Source organism: Carcharhinus amblyrhynchos, chromosome 33 (assembly GCF_965287045.1).
Source record: "Carcharhinus amblyrhynchos chromosome 33, sCarAmb.v2.hapA, whole genome shotgun sequence".
Lineage (NCBI taxonomy): Eukaryota > Metazoa > Chordata > Chondrichthyes > Carcharhiniformes > Carcharhinidae > Carcharhinus > Carcharhinus amblyrhynchos.
Window position 1 is genome coordinate 10,616,069 of NC_137356.1, and position 17,615 is coordinate 10,633,683.

Here is a 17,615-nt window from a genome sequence, read left to right on the forward strand (position 1 = left end):
ATATGGGGATAGGGCCTGGGTGAGATTGTGGTGGGTGCAGACTCGATGGGCCGAATAGCCTCCTTGAACACTGTAGGCTTTCTATGATTTTAGTTTTTTTTGATATAATTAATTTAAATTTGTTCCTTAGAAATCTAATCCAGTAACAAAACCCCAGCTGAGTGCCTTTCTCTCCTGAATCCTTACCTGCTTTCACCTGAGCCTCTCACCTGAACAGGTGAGGCCGTCGCCATGGTTACCGCCCGTTAACAACCCCCAGCCTATCAGAGGACGTATTACAGGGGGCGCGGCCTGATTGGTCGAGCCCGGCAGCCAATGGCAGCAGCCGTTGCTGGGAAGTGAGAGTGAAGAGGAGGTGAAGATGGGAGGAGTGAAGCTGGAGATATTCCGGGTAAATATTTCTAGCCTGAGCGGCGGGGGGAGGGAGAAGGTGGAAATAGGAATATAAAATCATAATGCAAGGAGGCAGCAGCCAGGAGGGAGAGAGGAGGAGGAGGGAATCAGACCCAGACCAAGACCAGAGAGCTGTAATGTCAGAAAATGGCTGCAGTCATTTAAACTGTTCCCAGAACCAGCAGAGAACATTCTGGAGTACGACAAGGGGAGAAAGAGGAGGAAATACAGTTAAAAGATGTCCCCAACACGCTCTGATTTGATTTATTGTTGTCACATGTATTAGTATGCAATGAAAAATGTTGTTTGAAAAGGCAGGCATTCTCGCATTCACACCCCTCCCCACGCCCCCACACATTTTCACTCTCTCACACACACAATCCACACCCACACTTAGCTGCTCACTCTCACACACCCTGCCACATACACAACCCCCCACACACACCCACACCGCCCCCCCATGCAGACACACCCCACGCACACACACCCACTCATACTTTCACTCTCTCTCTCACCACACGTACCCATTCACTCTCATATCACTGTCACTCACACATCCCTCACCCATACACCCACCCTTTCTCCCTCATAAACACACAGGCAACCCCCAGAGACATAGACATACACAAAACCCACACAGATACACATAACCCTCTCCACACCCATACACACTCACTCTCTCACACACATACACAAACGCACAGAAATAAAACCAGATTCTAGTTTTGGCTCACTTTAAAACATACAGAAAGCACTGCTGCAGTGTGTCTGTCATATAAGCTGCTGAAAAAAATAAGAAAACATTTATTTTATTAGTATCACAAGAAGGCTTACATTAACACTGCAGTCAAGTTACCATGAAAATTCCTGGCGGCTGTTCAGTTACACTGAGGATTTACCATAGCCAATGCACCTAACCAGCATGCCTTTTGGACTGGAGACGAAACTGGAGCACCTGGAAGAAACCCGTGCAGACTCCGCGCAGACAGTGAATTGCACCCAGGTCCCTGGTGCTGTGAGGCAGCAGTGCTAATTCCTGTGTCTCTGTAGCGGATTTGGCGTGTGCTGCCTCACAACGCCCAGGACCTGGGTTCAATTCCGGCCTTGGGTGTCCGTGTGGGGTTTGCAGAAGTTTTCTCCCCCACACCGAGGATGTGTAGGTTATGTAAATTGGCTGTGCTAAATTCCCCTTAATCTCTAAAGATGCACATGTTACTTGCATTGGCTGTGCTAAATTGCACATTAGTGCCAGGGGTCTGGCAGAGTAAATACATGAGGTCACAGGGACAGGGCCTGGGTGGGATTTTTTTGGTGCAGACTTACATTAACAGAATGGCCTCCTACTGTACTACAGGGATTGTAACAAACTAAATAAATAGTTGGTGGGATAAATTGAAAGTAAAGTACAATTCCCTGAAGGGACACTGCATCAAAGTGAATAGAATCTCGAAGGAAACATACAACATGTGATTAAAGGGATTGATAATGAGTATGTGTGCATGCATACGTGCGTGTGACACACACTGTGTTTCAATTGAGTAGCATAATACACCTCGGAGTCACAGGGTTCCAGGTTCAGCTCCTGCTTGCGCACAGAAGTAAAGGCTGACTCTCCAATTATCGAGTTGGGGAGAAACTTGCTTCCCCACATCCCCCATTTAATAACAAACAGGGAAAGCTAGATAATCGCATGAAGGAGAAAGGAATAAAAGGTTACGCAGATAAGAATCTCTTCTGCTCGTTCTGTGGAGCAGAAGCATCAGCTTATGGGCTGTGCATTCTATGTCAAGAAAGCATTGTTGGTTATAAATAAAATGTAAGGTTCTTTTCAGTGCTGAACCTGTGAAATGGAAAGTTGATCACATTTGTCTATAAGTGTTTCAATAGCTGCTTAGATGTAGCTGTCCTCCATAACAAGCATGAAAAAGTGTGACGTTGAAGTTGTTTGTTTTTGACTGCTTGATAACTGCTAGCCTGCAGCAATCACAGGAGTTAGCTATATATATTGTTTCTTGAGTAAATTTGCTGGCAAGCATTGATGAAATATTTAAGAGAAAAGCTTTCTTTATTGGTAAACCTTTGCCCCTCATCTTTTTATTATTTCTTTGCTTTCAGTCATATTTCTTTGTCTTTTATTGTTATCCTGTGTTTTTGATGATTTCTCTTATGTGATTGTTGCACTTGTTGCTCTGGAATGCTTTGTGTGCCCTATTTGATTCATGTCCTCACTGCACGCAGCTCTGTTAGAGGCACTTTGAATCATGTTGAGATAAGTAGCAGTTAACAGCAGATTAAAGGTATTATTTTAAAGATATTTATTTAAAAGGTATTATTTTAGTAGTCACCAGCAGTGTTTGCACTGTCACGGTCCTTTGCAAGCCCCATTCTGTTACTTGTACTTTGATGGACTTAGGAGCAGCACAGTGGTTAGCACTGCTGCCTCACAGCGCCAGGGACCCAGGTTCAATTCCTGGCTTGGGTCACTGTGCGGAGTTTGCACGTTCTGCCCGTGTCTGCATGCGTTTTCTCTGGGTGTTCTGGTTTCCTCCCACAGTCTGAAAGGCGTGCTGGTTAGGTGCTAAATTCTCTCTGTGTACCCGAAGAGGCGTCGGGAGTGTAGCAACTACGTGATTTTCACAATAACTTAATTGCAGTGTTAATGTAAGCCAACTTGTGACTAATAAATAAACTTTAGTTCCTAATTTTGTGCATGTTTTTATTTTAAATAAATTTTAAGAAAAAGGTCATGATCACAGCATCTGAGACAATTGTGAGATTCAAATACACCAATACACAGTGGATTGTTATCAGTTTGTATGGGAACGGTAGTTGTAAGCATTTGCTTGATGGCTGACTCTCCTGGAGGGAGGGAGAGAGAGAGATCTATCATTGGAAAGCCAGGAAGCTAAATCATTATGTTATATACTAAGTTAATTACAATACACTTGTTTGCAGATTTATGATCATAGAGTCCCTACAGTGTCAAAGGAGACCAGTCAGCCCATCGAGCCTGCACCAAAAACAATCCTACCTAGGTCCTATCCCTGTGACCCCACTTATTTACCCTGCTAATCTCCCTGACATTAAGGGGAATTTAGCATAGCCAATCCACCTAACCAGTCCATCTTTGGACTGTGGGAGGAAACCGGAGCACCTGGAGGAAACCCATGCGGATACGGGGAGAATGTGCAAACTCCACACAGACAATTCTGAGGCCAGAATTGAACTGGGTCCCTGGCAGCAGTGCTAGCCACTGTGCCATCCTAATAAGGGAGAGTGCTGATTTTAGTAAGAACAAAAATGCCAAGTATTAAGGGCGGTACTTGAGATTTGCTTAAGAGCAAAGACAAAGCAGTGAAGGATAAGAAACCATTGGTCAGCTATTTTCAATGTGTTAACAGTAACGGGGTCTATAAAGGAGATTTTATTTCCATTTATCCTTGAACAGATGTTTTATTGAGATTATTATGTCCATGAGTATTTCACATATCTGGATCACTCCATCTGATGCATGTGCTAAAGCAGTTTTTGGATTAACCAATCCATCACACAAACCAGCCTCCCATCCATCGACTCTGTCTACACTTCCCGCTGCCTTGGCAAAGCAGCCAGCATAATTAAGACCCACACACCCCGGACATTCTCTCTTGCACCTTCTTCCGTCAGAAAAAAGATACAAAAGTCTGAGGTCACATACCAACCGACTCAAGAATAGCTTCTTCCCTGCTGCTGTCAGACTTTTGAATAGACTTACCTCGCATTAGGTTTCTCTACATCCTAGCTATGAGTGTAACACTATATTCTGCACCCTCTCCTTTCCTTCTCTATGAATGGTACACTTTGTATAGCATGCAAGAAACTATACTTTTCATCGTATCCCTATACATGTGACAATAATCAAAGCAAATATACATCACAGAAACTTTCTGGTAAGGTAGTTGAGAATGGCAGAGTTCAATTAAAACATTTTGTCGAATGTAGGTGATAATTGACTGGAATGAAATTGAAACATAAAAAGAGCTTTTTGTGAAAAAAGTCTTCCGTTCTTGAAGCTTTAAAGTGAATAAGTCATTGAATCCCTACAGTGCAGAAGAGGCCATTTGACGCAACAAGCCTGCACTGGCTGTCTGATTAACTGTCTTACCTAGGCCTTCTCGACTGCTCTATCACCAGAACCCCACACATTTACTATGGCTAATCCATCAAACCTACACATCTTTGGACACAAAGGGGCAATTTAGCATGGCCAATCCACCTAACCTACACACCTTTGGATATGCAGTGTCAGTGTCGACAAAATAGCCTGTCCCTGCACAAAAATGCATAGCTTTCTTCTGTGATAGAATCATATGATGTGTTTTGGTTAGTGGTTTGTCCACATGCTATTATATGGCAAAATAATAGAACTAAATACACTATATCATGTTTGTACCAGGACTGTGGTTGGATATCTTGATCTGGCATTGGAATCATAGAATCAAAAAATAATAGAATCCCCACTGAGAACGAGGCCATTTGGCCCATCAAGTCCACACCGATCCTTTGCCAGAACATCTCACCCTCACTCCTGCCCTCTGCTCATAACCCCGAACATTCACCATGCCCAATTCATCTAACCTACACATCTTAGGACACTAAAGGGCAATTTAGCATGGCCAACCCACCTAACCCACACATCTTTGGATTTTGGGAGGAAACTAGAGCATCCGGAGGAAACCCATGCAGACATGGGGGAAAACGTGCAAACCCTACACAGGCAGTGACCCAAGCCAGGGAATCGAACCTGGGTCCCTGGCACTGTGAGGCAACAGTGCTAACTCCTGTGCCACCATACCACCCCATAAGACTTTAGTGAACCAGATAGGTTTTTCCAACAATCAACAATGGTTCCATGATCATCAGTAGATTCTTAGTTTCAGGTTTTTTCAGTATTTTTGCATCTGACTTGAAAGTATGGATGTTGAATCCCACATTCAATTATTGAGGAGGTAATACATTGTTAGATTTGTAGTCCTCTTGCTGAGATAACGATCCATAACCTAGACTGGCATTCCATTATCGAAGAGGTAATACATAGTTAGAATTCCTTTGGGTGTAACGGAAGTCCATAGCTACTGTAGGTGATGTTGAAGAAGACATAGCGTTATCTCCAATGTCCAGTCTCACATTGTCCAAAAATAAACCTGGATCTTCCTCTTTGTTGCTCATGAGGCATTGCTGATACTAGTTAGCTACATTTTCTGTCTACATGTAAACCAACGCCAGCGTCTCCACGTCATTATATGTAAATCACCGATTACTTGAGTCAATTCACCACTAGAATGTTGTATGATGCATTCTTGATTGTCTGCACCCCAGTGGGAGACTACCACAATTATGCAAATCTAGGTGATTAATTTGGAGACAAAGCAGTCAGTGTGTTTTATCTCAGATCATGCAGCACATTATCTCTGATTTTGCTATTTTTTTCCTCATTAGATGTTCCTTTACCTGTCATTCCCAGTGACAGTGTTTTGGATCTCCAATCAAGCAGAGTACTTTGAAGAATATGTAATCAAAAGAAAGGTCAGTGAGTGACGGACACATTGTGCACTTAATAGTGACTATTAATCCAGAAACTCAATTAATGTTCTGGGGACCCAGGTTCGAAACCCACTACCAGGGATAAAGGGGGTTAGGCTGGGCAGATCCAGGATCTATAAATAATCCCGATGTCTGTTTTCCAGTCACAAAGGGAAGACCCTGCCTCAGGTGCTTTACTTCCAATGAACTGGTGGAATTTAAATTTTAAAAAAGAGATATTGGGAATCTACTGATGACCATTGTCAACCCACCTGGTTCACTAATGTCCTTTAGGGAAGGAAATCTGCCATCCTTACCCGGTCTAACCTACATGTGACTCCAGAGCCACAGCAATGTGGTTGACTCTGAACTGCCCTCTGTCAACTGAGGATGGCCATGAGGTGGAGATACCAGCATGGGACTGGGGTGGGTACAGTAAGAAGTCTTACAGCACCAGGTTAAAGTCCAACAGGTTTATTAATCAGATGAGTCACTGATGAAGGAGCAGTGCTTCAAAAGCTCGTGATTCCAAATAGACCTGTTGGACTTTAACCTGGTGTTGTGAGATTTCTAACTAGGAATGGGCAATAAATGCTGGTCAGCCCATAATGCCCATGTCCCACGAATTAATTAAACAAATATGTGTTGGTAGTTGAGGTGATGTGTTGGAGGTTAATGTTCAATGCTAAGCATCCAGCTTTGTGTCTGTAAGCCCCACCTCAACAGAAAGATCAATGGTTGAATCATAGAATCCCTACAGTGCAGAAAGAGGCCATTTAGCCCAGGAGTTGTTTCCAGATGGTCAGGTTCATTGGAAGTAAAGCACCTGAGGCAGGGTCTTCCCTTTGTAACTGGAAAACAGAGGTCGGGATTATTTATAGATCCTGGATCTGCCCAGCCTAACCCCCCTTATCCCTGTTCTAGGGGGGAACAAACACAGCGAGGTAGCACAGTGGTTAGCACTGCTGCTTCACAGCTCCAGGGACCTGGGTTCGGTTCCCGGCTCAGATCACTGTCTGTGTGGAGTTTGCACATTCTCCCTGTGTCTGTGAGTTTCTTCCGGGTGGTCCAGTTTCCTCACACAGTCCAAAGATGCGTGGGTTAGGTTGATTGGCGATGCTAAAATTGCCCCTTAGCGTCCTGAGATGTGTAGGTTAGAAGGATTAGTGGGTAAAATATGCAGGGATATGGGAGTAGGGCCTGGGTGAGATTGTGGTCAGTGCAGACTCGATGGGCCGAATGGCCTCTTTCTGAATCATAGGGTGTCTATGATTCAGAATCACTCATTATGAGTTTCACAAAGGTGCCTCCTACTTGGCTTGAAGACAGACTCACCATCAGAATAAAGATGGCAAGAGGGCTTTCAAAGCTGGAGGATTTAGTCACGGAAGTGTTCCAGCATGAAATCAGCAGGCTGCGAGTAGAGGTTTAAAGTTTATTTATTATTGTCACAAGTCGGCTTACATTAACACTACGATGAAGTTACAGTGAAAATCCACTAGTGGCCACACATTTACCCTGCTAATCCCCCTGACGCTAGGGTTAATTTAACATGGCCAATCAACCTAACCCACACATCTTTGAACTGTGGGAGGAAACCAGAACACCTGGAGAAAACCCACTCAGACACAGGGAGAATGTGCAGGCTGCACACAGACAGGGACTTGAGGCCAGAATTGTTCCCAGGTCCTTCGCAGTGTGAGGCCGCAGTGCTAACCACTGTACCATCCTTAAATCATCAAATAAAGTGACATCTTAAATGCGGTGTGGCGAAGTTCCAGCATTTAGGATCTAAATCCATTTGCTACTTTTCAATTTGACTTGTACTTCTCCCCAGCTCTTCACTCCAGCCTCCTGCTGGACTTCACAAACAGTGGGAAATTATTTTTTTTTTTGTGAGGAGTGTGTTTACTAGGACTTTGTAAGGAGTCTTCTGTACCGTTGAGCACCATTTCCACTTGTATTTTTCAGAGAGAGATCTATCCGCCAGAAGAAAAGATGCGTGTAAGTACCTGAACCAATATGTTACATACAGCACAGGAACAGCCTTTCAGCTCATAATGTTGTGCCGAACGCAACACCAAAGTAAACTAATGCCCTTTGCCTGCCGTTGATCCATATCTGTTCCTTGCACATTCATGTGCTTATTTAAAAGCCCCTTAAATGCTCCTATCGTATCTGCCTCCTCCAGCACCCCTTGCAGCACGTTCCAGACACCTACCACTCTCTGTGTAAAAAAAAACTTGTCCCTTGCATCATCTTTGAACTTTAAGTACATACTCACTAGCATTTCAACTCTGGGAAAAAGATTCTGACTGTCAACCCTATCCACACCTCTCATAATTTTATGGACTTCTATCAGGTCTCCCCTCAGCCTCTGCTGCTCCAGAGAAAACAACCCTCGTTCGTCCAGCCTCTCCTTATAACTCATCCAGGGAGCATCCTCGTAAAGCCCTTTGGCACCCGCTCCAAAGCCTCCACGTGCTTCCTGTAATGTGGCGATCAGAATTGAACACAGTACTCTTAAGTGCGGCCTAACCAAAGTTTTATGAAGTGCAACATGACATCCTAACTCTTATACTCGTCCTGACTCTTGTGTTGAATAAATGTTATGGGCCACGCAACCACCTGGCTACAGACAAACTGTGAATGCTCCAGTCCACTTTCCTCATAAAATACTTCTTGCAATTCCCTCAGCATTAAAATTTTTTGATTTTACTTGGCATTTTGAGTGAAAGTTCTTCCTGTTGCTTGGAATTTATCTTTGACAGCTGTAGAATGCTAGTTTTTTTTGTCAGTGAGTGGTTATACATTAGTTTCCTTAAATGCTCAGAATGTGTTTTACTTACAATCAAAAAATAAGAAGGCTTTTGACATTTGTATTTAACCATTGTAGCTAATCTCTCAAATCAATATACTGGCTGAATTAAGAATCTTTTAAAAAATGTTTACACCTATTTATAGAATCCCTACAGTACAGAAGGAGGCCATTCGCCCCATTGAGTGTGCACTGATACAATCCCACCCTGGCCCTATTCCCACATTTGCTAATCCCCCTGACACTGGGGTCAATTTAGCATGGCCAATCAACCTAACCCGCACATCTTTGGATTCCATTCTAGATAGGGTGACATGGTGGCACAGTGGTTAGCTCTGTTACCTCACAGCGCCAGGGAGCTGGGTTCGATTTCCGGCTTGGGTCACTGACTGTGTGGAATCTGCATGTTCTCCCCGTGTCCACAAGGGTTTCCTCCCACAGTCCAAAGATGTGCAGGTTAGGTGGATTGACCTTGCTAAATTAGCTGTCAGTGTCAGGGGGACTAGGTGGATAAATGCATGGGGTTATGGGGATAGGGCCTGTGTGGGATTTTGGTCGGGTCAGACTCAATGGGCCAAATGGCCTCCTCTGCACTGTAGGGATTCTATGATCTCAGTTGTGTCTGAATGTTAGAACACAAATCATTCCGATGTCTGCCTTAACGGCCTTTCTTCGGGCTAAACTCCTTTAACTTCCCCTCTTATAAGAAGACAGTGTTTGTTAGGCAGTTTATTAGCTAACTGTGTGCAGGATATATATTTTGGCTTTAAAGCTTTCACTGGCCATAGTTACTTAATATGATATGGCCACTACTCTCCTCCTTAGTTATTAGTATGGATATTACTCCCCCCCTCCACCCCCTCCAAAGGTCCTATAGTGGAGATTGAGTAGACTAGACCTAGCATTTAGGAGAATAAGAGGCGATCTGATTGAAACATATACATTGTGCAACAAACTTGATAGGGTAGTCGCTGGGAGAATGTTTCTCCTTGTTGGTGGGACAAGTACCAGTGGTCACAATTTCAGAATAAGTGGTCCGCCATTGAGATACAGAGACATTTATCTGAAAGTGTTGTTAATCTCTAGTTCACTCCGCTTGAAGGGGGCTCGCAAGCGAGACATGAAGACCCCAAACTTCAATTTTTGCAATTGGGTATCGGGAGCTGATGATAGACAGAAACAGGGGGCCATTGTGCTTCGCCGTGACAATCAGCTGTTACAGCGGATTGGCAGCCTGCGCCAACATCAAGAGCGACCCAGTTCATGTGCAGCATGGGTGGCAGGACCTGCCTCTCATGGATGTGTTCTCTTCATCCATCAATAACATATGAAGCTACCACACTCTCAACAGCTTCATCTTGCTTCATGTCCATTACCTCACAAAGATAAAACGATGACACCAATAAATAAACGCAATAACTGAACATATGTAGGCCCATGAGGTGTGGACAGCAGATTTCCTTCCACAAAGGGATATGAGTGAACCAGATGGGTTTATACAACAATTCACAATGGTTTCTTGGTCATTGTTAGACTTTTAATTCCAGATTTTTATTGAATTCAAATTTCACCATTTGCCGTGCTAGAATTTGAACCTGGGTCCCAGAGCATTACCCTAGGTCTCTGAATTACTAGCCCAGCCCAATGATAATACCTGAACTGGCCTATACGTGACTGCAGAGCCACAGCAATGTGGTTGACTCTCAAATGCCTCAGGGATGGGCCATAAATGCCAGCCCAGTCCAGCGATGCCCAAATCTCATGAACTAATAAATAATTCCCAGAATGCACTGCAAGTGATGCCCAGAATGCATTGCAAACAGTGAAGGCAGGAGTTGTTGAGCTTCCATTCTTTTGGTGGCTCATTCAGAACAAGCGATATATTTTTGGGTACTAAGGATATGAGGAAAGTGCCAGAAGATGGATTGAGGTAGATGATTAACTATAATCTTATTGATCAGCAGAGCAGATTTGCCGAGTTGAATGGCTCATTCCGAATCCCATTACAGAATCATAGAATCCCTACAGTGCACAAGGGAACCATTCGGCCCATCGAGCCTGTACCGACCATAATCCCACCAAGGCCCTATTCCTGTAACCCTGCACATTTACCCTGCTAATCATCCTGATCCTCCGACACTCGGGTCAATTTAGCAGGCCAGTCCACCTAACCAGCACATCTTTGGACTGTGGGAGGAAACCGGAGCACCCGGAGGAAACCCATGTAGACACGGGGAGAATGTGCAAACTCCACAAAGAGTCACCCAAATTGAACCCTGGTTCCTGTCTCTATGAGGCAGCAGTGTGCCACCATGCCAACCCATAAATAAATTTTAACTTGAACCAGTGAGCTAGTTAAATTAGTGAATTCCAATAACTAAAAAAATTTCGATATTCAGTTGCCATCAGCCAGAACAGAGATAGATTTCTCAAAGGAAACTTCTAGCGAATACTTTTTAATTTCCGCTCTAACATCCCTTGGCATTTATGTATTTTCATTATTGCTCTAGATAGGATAGCCGCCATCATTCTCAGATTGACATTGTTCATTTTTTTCTCAGTAAATTAGATTCCTCCTTGCTAAGATACTGTGTTATTGCTTTGAGAGACACAATGAGCTTGGATGCATCAATGGTATTTCATAATATAACAGCACAATGTGTAGTTTTATATCAATAAACACAACCTCAGCATTGACGCTGACATTGTTCTGTCTACGAACCCCTCCACCCCGATCACAGCGGAAAGAGCTGGAAGACTTCAAGGAAAAAATGAGGGAGAAACGAGAACAGAAATTATTGCGTCACCTGGGAACCCAGAAAACCCAGGAAGAGTGATACGGAATCAATACTGCAGAGGCTGCCCAAGTGATCACCAGACTTCTAATGAATTCAAGAGTTGCAACTTCCAAAGACTATATTCCTCTCTTTTTTGAGGAGCTTGATTAGCTGTCAATTATTCGATAAAAATCATTTTGTATACAATGCCATGATCTTAAGTTATTTTATACACAATTAAATTTATGAATGATTATGACTGTGATGCTGGAACACAACTGGTTTGCAGAATCTTACACGTCCCTCACTCATCGTGAAACCTTTTGCATTTGATCACCTGGTGCTTTTTTGAGGTTTGTGTTAGACTCTTAGACACGCCAACTGAGATAGTTGTGCATCTACACCTTGGGGAATTTGTGGCAACCAGGCACTGGGCTGTGGAAGCATCATTCAGCTGGCAATTGCACTTAAAGTAAACTTTATTTATTCATGTCACAAGTAGGCTTACATTAACACTGCAATGAAGTTACTGTGAAAATCCCCTAGTTATCACACTCCAACGCCTGTTCGGATCAATGCACCTAACCAGCATGTCTTTAAGAATGTGGGAGGAAACCAGAGCATCCGGGGAGAACATGCAAACCCCACACAGACAATGACCCAAGCTGGGAATTGAACCCGGGTCCGGGCGCAGTGAGGCAGCATGCTAACCACTGTGCCACCGTGCTGCCCTTAATTAGGCACTTGATGTTTGCTGAACTTTGCCTCTGGCACTTACCTGCTAGACCAGTTTGTTGATGTTACAGCATTTAGATCTCCAAGTTACCTGGCACATCTTTCATTCCAAGTCAAGACTGATTGGTTTGTGTCCCGTCTGCTTGCTTTCTCATAGAATCCCTGCAGTACAGAAGGAGGCTGTTTGGCCCATCGAATCTGCACCAACCACAATCCCACCCAGACCCTATCCCCATATCCCTATGCGTTTACCCTAGCTAGTCTCTCTGACACTAAGGAGCAATTTAGCCTGGACAATCCACCTAACCCGCACAATTTAACAAGATGACATTGGAATGAGGTGACTTCTTGCAAGCTGTGCCCAGCATACCATCTAATTATGTCTTTTACTCTCGTTACCTTCTCTATGAACAGTGTGCTTTGTTTGTAAAGTGCGCACTATTTTCACGGCATATTAATACACATAATAATAAATCAAATCTTTGAAGTCTGGGAAGAAACCAGAGCACTTAGAGGAAATCCACGCAGAAACGCGGAGAATGTGCAGACTCCGCACAGTGACCCAAGCTAGGATTCGAACCCAGGTCCCTGGTGCTGTGAGCAGCAGCACTAACCACGGTGCCACCACGCCAGTCCCCTATCTAATGCATTAAACCTCATAGTTAGTAACTGCGTTGCTCATCTGTATAATTGTTAAGCCATTACAATTCACTGAATATAAGCCAAGAGATTTAGTGATTGTATTTCAAGGGCAAATCATTTGTGATGGGCAGTCAGTTGCTGATTCACAAAATGGCTAGAGTCCAAAAATAACTCCTTAAAAAAATTCAGTCGTAAATTGAAAAGCCTAATTCCTTTTTGATACAAAGGTTTGAACAGCATGACAACGACTAGTTGAATTTTTTTTGAACCACCTCACAAGTCATAGGATCGTGGAATCCCTACAGTGCAGAAGGAGGCCATTCGGTCCATCGAGCCTGCATCGACAACAGTCCCACACAGGCCCTATTCCCATAAGCCATGTACTTACTCTGCTAATCCCCCTGACAACAAGGGGCAATTTATCACAGCCAATCCATCTAACCCACACATCTTTGGACCGTGGGAGGAAACGAGCACTCAGGGAGAACGTACAACTTCCGCACGGACAGTGACCCGAGGCCAGAATTGAATCTGAATCCCTGGCATTGTGAGGCAGCAGTGCCGCCCTAAGAAGGCGAAGGAGACAATAAGCAAATGTGTGTATCATGAAAAAATGCATTTTGTTAACAGAGGTACAGAGTTAATGACCATAATCAATCAGGCTCAAATTCTGGGAAATAAGAGGAATCCATATTGGAATATAGTGTTCAATTACCAGAAGGATGTGGAGGCTCTGGAGAGGGTACAGAAAAGATTTACCAGGATGTTGCCTGGTATGGAGGGCATTAGCAATGAGGAGAGGTTGGAGAAACTTGGTTTGTTCTCACTGGAACAACAGAGGTTGAGGGGTGACCTGATAGAAGTCTACAAGCTTATCCAAGGACAGAGTGAATAGTCAGAAGCTTTTTCCCAGGATGAATGAGTCAATTACTAGGGTGCATAGGTTTAAGGTGCAAGGGGCAAGGTTTAAGGGAGATATACGAGGCAAGTGTTTTACAGAGAGGGTGGTGGGTGCCTGGAACTCGCTGCTGGGGAAAGTAGTGGAAGCAGGTAGATAGTGGCTTTTAAGGAGCATCTGGACAAATACATGATTAGGATGGGAATAGAGGGATATGGTCCCCGGAAGGGTAGGGGGCTTTAGTTCACATGGGCAGCGTGGTCGGTGCAGGCTTGGAGGGCCGAAGGGCCTGTTCCTGTGCTGTAATTTTCTTTGTTCTATAATACGAACATGTATGATTATGTTACTATTAATTTCACTTGCGCTATGAACTGGAAGCTGGATTATACAAAATGATGATGGCAAGACTGCAGTGAAACAACTGAAAATAACACATTCAGTTTTGCTAAAGGGGTCTGCACTTTAAGGAGGTGTAATTATTGTTTTTATCTTTTCTGTTAAAAGTCTGATCATTTTTTGAGTTGTGTGGCACAGGAGACCTTTAATTCTAATTTCCACCATTTATGTAGGTGGCTAGAATATCCAATTAGTGCCCATTATCACTGTTGAGCTGTGTTTTCTTCAGTCCGGTGCGTTGCCCTTTACAATGATACATTTAGACATTTTGTGCCAATGTTTTATTTGAAGCAGTGAACAAAACACTACGTTAGTTATCGGCATGCTTTTCCCCTGAAAGTTTCAGAAACATTCTTTCAAAGAAGCATCCTTCCTTGTTGTATCACAGCGTGGTATGGCTCCTGCTCTGCCCAAGACTGCACGGGACTACCAAAAGTTGTGAACATAGACTGCACGGGACTACCAAAAGTTGTGAACATAGCCCAGTCCATCATACAAACCAGCCTCCCATCCATTGACTCTGCCTATATTTCCCACTGCCTCGGGAAAGCAGCCAGCATAATCAAGGACCCCACATAATCAAGGACCCCACGCACCCTGGACATTCTCTCTTCCACCTTCTTCTTTCGGGAAAAAGATACCAAAGTCCGAGGTCACGTAGCAATCGACTCAAGAACAGTTTCTTCCCTGCTGCTATCAGTGCCTGGGGTCCTTGATTATACTGCTGCTTTTCCAAGGCAGCAGGAAGTGTAGACAGAGTTGATAGATGGGAGTCTGGAGACAGTGGAGGGAAAGTCGCCAGTGCAGATGACGTCAAAGACAGCACTGGACACAATGGCTTAACTGGTGGGGTCACGGTCCGGGGGAATGTAGAAAGGGGTGTCTGGGAGTTGGCAGTCAGCCCCTGCAAGGTATGCCAGACAAGAATAGCACCATTTTGTCAGCAGGTTTGATAAAGTCAGGGTTAAATTTTATTTATTAGTCACAAATAAGGCTTACTATAGTGAAGTTACTGTGAAATTCCCCTAGTCCCCACAGTCTGGCACCTTTTCAGGCCAATGCACCCTAACCAGCACGTCTTCCAGAATGTGGGAGGAAACCAGAGCACCCACAGGAAACTCACGCAGACACGGGAAGAATGTGCAAACTACACAACTGTGATCCAAGCCGGGAATCAAACCCAGGCCCCTGGTGTTGTGAGGCAGCAGTGCTAACCACTGTGCCACATGAGAGAATGGAGTTTCAAAGCAATTTTGATCTTGGGATAATTGCAGGGGAAAAATGTGGGTGGTCTATTATTAAAAGAAATGTTACTCCACAAAGTATTATGAAATGAAATATAATTATTCATACTATAAAACAGTGTGGATTGGAGGAGGAGGGATGGGAAGAGGATAAACGAATAAAATCTTACCTTTATGAAGGCGAAGAGTGTCTTACCTTCAGTACAGACACCCAAATAACTGCACATCTTAAAATTGTATTGAGTGATTCTTTTCATTAGGATTATTGTCACACAAAACAGATTGATTCACTTAGCTTTTTCTGTGGCATTGTTCAATTAAATCTGCACAATAAAATGTTGAGCAACATTGATTCTGGGCTGTGCACTGTTAGTACTTACCATAACGTTGATGGTTGTTGGAGGGGGAGTGGGGCTACGTACAAATCAATTATCATTGCAGGCTTCAGGGATGACCGTAGGTTGTGGTGTACATCACAGTCGAAGCATCCTTCCTGGTTGTATCACAGCTCGGTATGACTCCTGCTCTGACCAAGACCACAAGAAACTACAAAGGGTCGTGAATGAAACCCAGTCCATCACACAAACCAGCCTCCCATCCATTGACTCTGTCTTCACTTCCCACTGCCTCGGGAAAGCAGCCAGCATAATCAAGGACCCCACAAAACCCAGACATTCTCTCTTCCACCTTCTTCCATCAGGAGAAGGATACAAAAACCTGAGGTAATGTACCACTCAAGAACAGCTTCTTCCCTGCTGCCATCAGACTTTTGAATGGTCCTATCACACTTTCTCTACACTCTGACTATAACATTACATTCTGCACTCTCTCCTTCTCTACGAACAGTATGCTTGGTCTGTATAGCACGCAAGAAACAATACTTTTCGCTGTATGTTAATACACGTGACAATAATAATTCAATTCCACATCTGTGTAGATTAAACAAATTAGGGACGGGCTCAGTCAGATGGACCGAATGGCCTCCATGAGTATTGTAATATTCTATGACAGTGAGAACTGCAGTAGTGATGTCCCCGTTTTGTAAACTGCAGTTACAACCACTGAATAGACGCATTATGAGTCACAGAATCCCTACAGTGCAAAAGGAGGCCATTTGGCCCATTGAATCTGCACTGACCACAATCCCACCCAGCCCTATTCCTGCAACCCCACAAATTTATCCTACTAATCCCCTTGACACTAGGGCCAATTTAGCATGACCAATGCACCTAACCCGCACATCTTTGGACTGTGGAAGGAAACCGGAGCATTGGAGGAAACCCACGCAGACACAGGGAGAACATGCAGACTCCACACAGACAGTGAACCAAGCCGGGAATCGAACCCGGGTACCTGGCGCTGTGAGGCAGCAGTGCTAACCAGCCTTATTTTTAATATTTGAACACAAAATCTTGATCAAGAGCTTTTCACTCGGCATAGAAAAATATGAAGAGAATTACACCACTGGCCCTTGTGAAGCAAAATTCAAAAAAAAAGCAGTAATTTGGTGCATAACGCATTCCTATCTTGAGTCATCTTTCAGAGGAACACTTGTTTATGCAATTACTGGTGACCTTGAAAGCGATATCTGTAAGAAAGATTATTAAAACTTCCAGTGTGAAGGAGCCAGTTCAACAGCAGTGGACAGTCATTAATGCAGAGTGCTCTAACATGCATTTTAATAGACTGCAATAATTAAACTCCCTCACATTTTCTGAGACATTCGCAGTGATTCTACTGCCCCTCCACCATGGGAATTGGAGCAGGCGGGGGAGGCGGACAATGGGAAGGTGCATTGGCCTTGGACAGGATTTTCCGGTCACGGGTCGAGCAAGACCCGTTAGCACTGTCGCCTTATAGGGCCAAGGACCTGGGTTCGATTCCGTCCTCTGGTGACTGTGTGTGTGGAGTTTGCACGTTCTCCCCATGTCTGCATGGGTTTCTTTCGCTACTCCAGATTCCTCCCACAGTCCAAAGACGTGCGGGTTGGGTGCATTAGCTGTGCTAAACGCTCCCTTAGTGCCCCAAGGTGTGTAGGTTAAGTGGATTAGCAGGGTAGACATGTAGGGTTACAGGGATGGGGGTCTGGGTGATGGGTAGGATTGTTGTTGGTGCAGGTTGATGGGCTGAATGGCCTCCTTCTGCACTGT

The 17,615-nt window shown here is 44.1% G+C and overlaps 1 protein-coding gene across 1 annotated transcript; it reads left to right on the forward strand.

Annotated features, from left to right (window-relative positions):
* The first annotated feature begins 319 nt into the window (after window positions 1-319).
* Window positions 320-11,804, forward strand: pet100 (PET100 cytochrome c oxidase chaperone). The gene is made up of 4 exons (XM_080216616.1): window positions 320-391; window positions 5,872-5,958; window positions 7,927-7,959; window positions 11,515-11,804. The coding sequence occupies exons 1-4, from the start codon at window positions 362-364 to the stop codon at window positions 11,608-11,610; spliced, it is 246 nt and encodes an 81-aa protein (XP_080072742.1). The 5' UTR covers window positions 320-361; the 3' UTR covers window positions 11,611-11,804.
* The last annotated feature ends 5,811 nt before the right edge of the window (window positions 11,805-17,615 follow it).

Bases quoted from the DNA above. Each gene is read 5' to 3' on its own strand.
- pet100 (XM_080216616.1), top strand. From the start codon at position 362: ATGGGAGGAGTGAAGCTGGAGATATTCCGG. The intron at 392-5,871 runs GTAAATATTTCT...TTTCCTCATTAG, and splicing joins TGAAGCTGGAGATATTCCGG to ATGTTCCTTTACCTGTCATT. The intron at 5,959-7,926 runs GTCAGTGAGTGA...TGTATTTTTCAG, and splicing joins AATATGTAATCAAAAGAAAG to AGAGAGATCTATCCGCCAGA.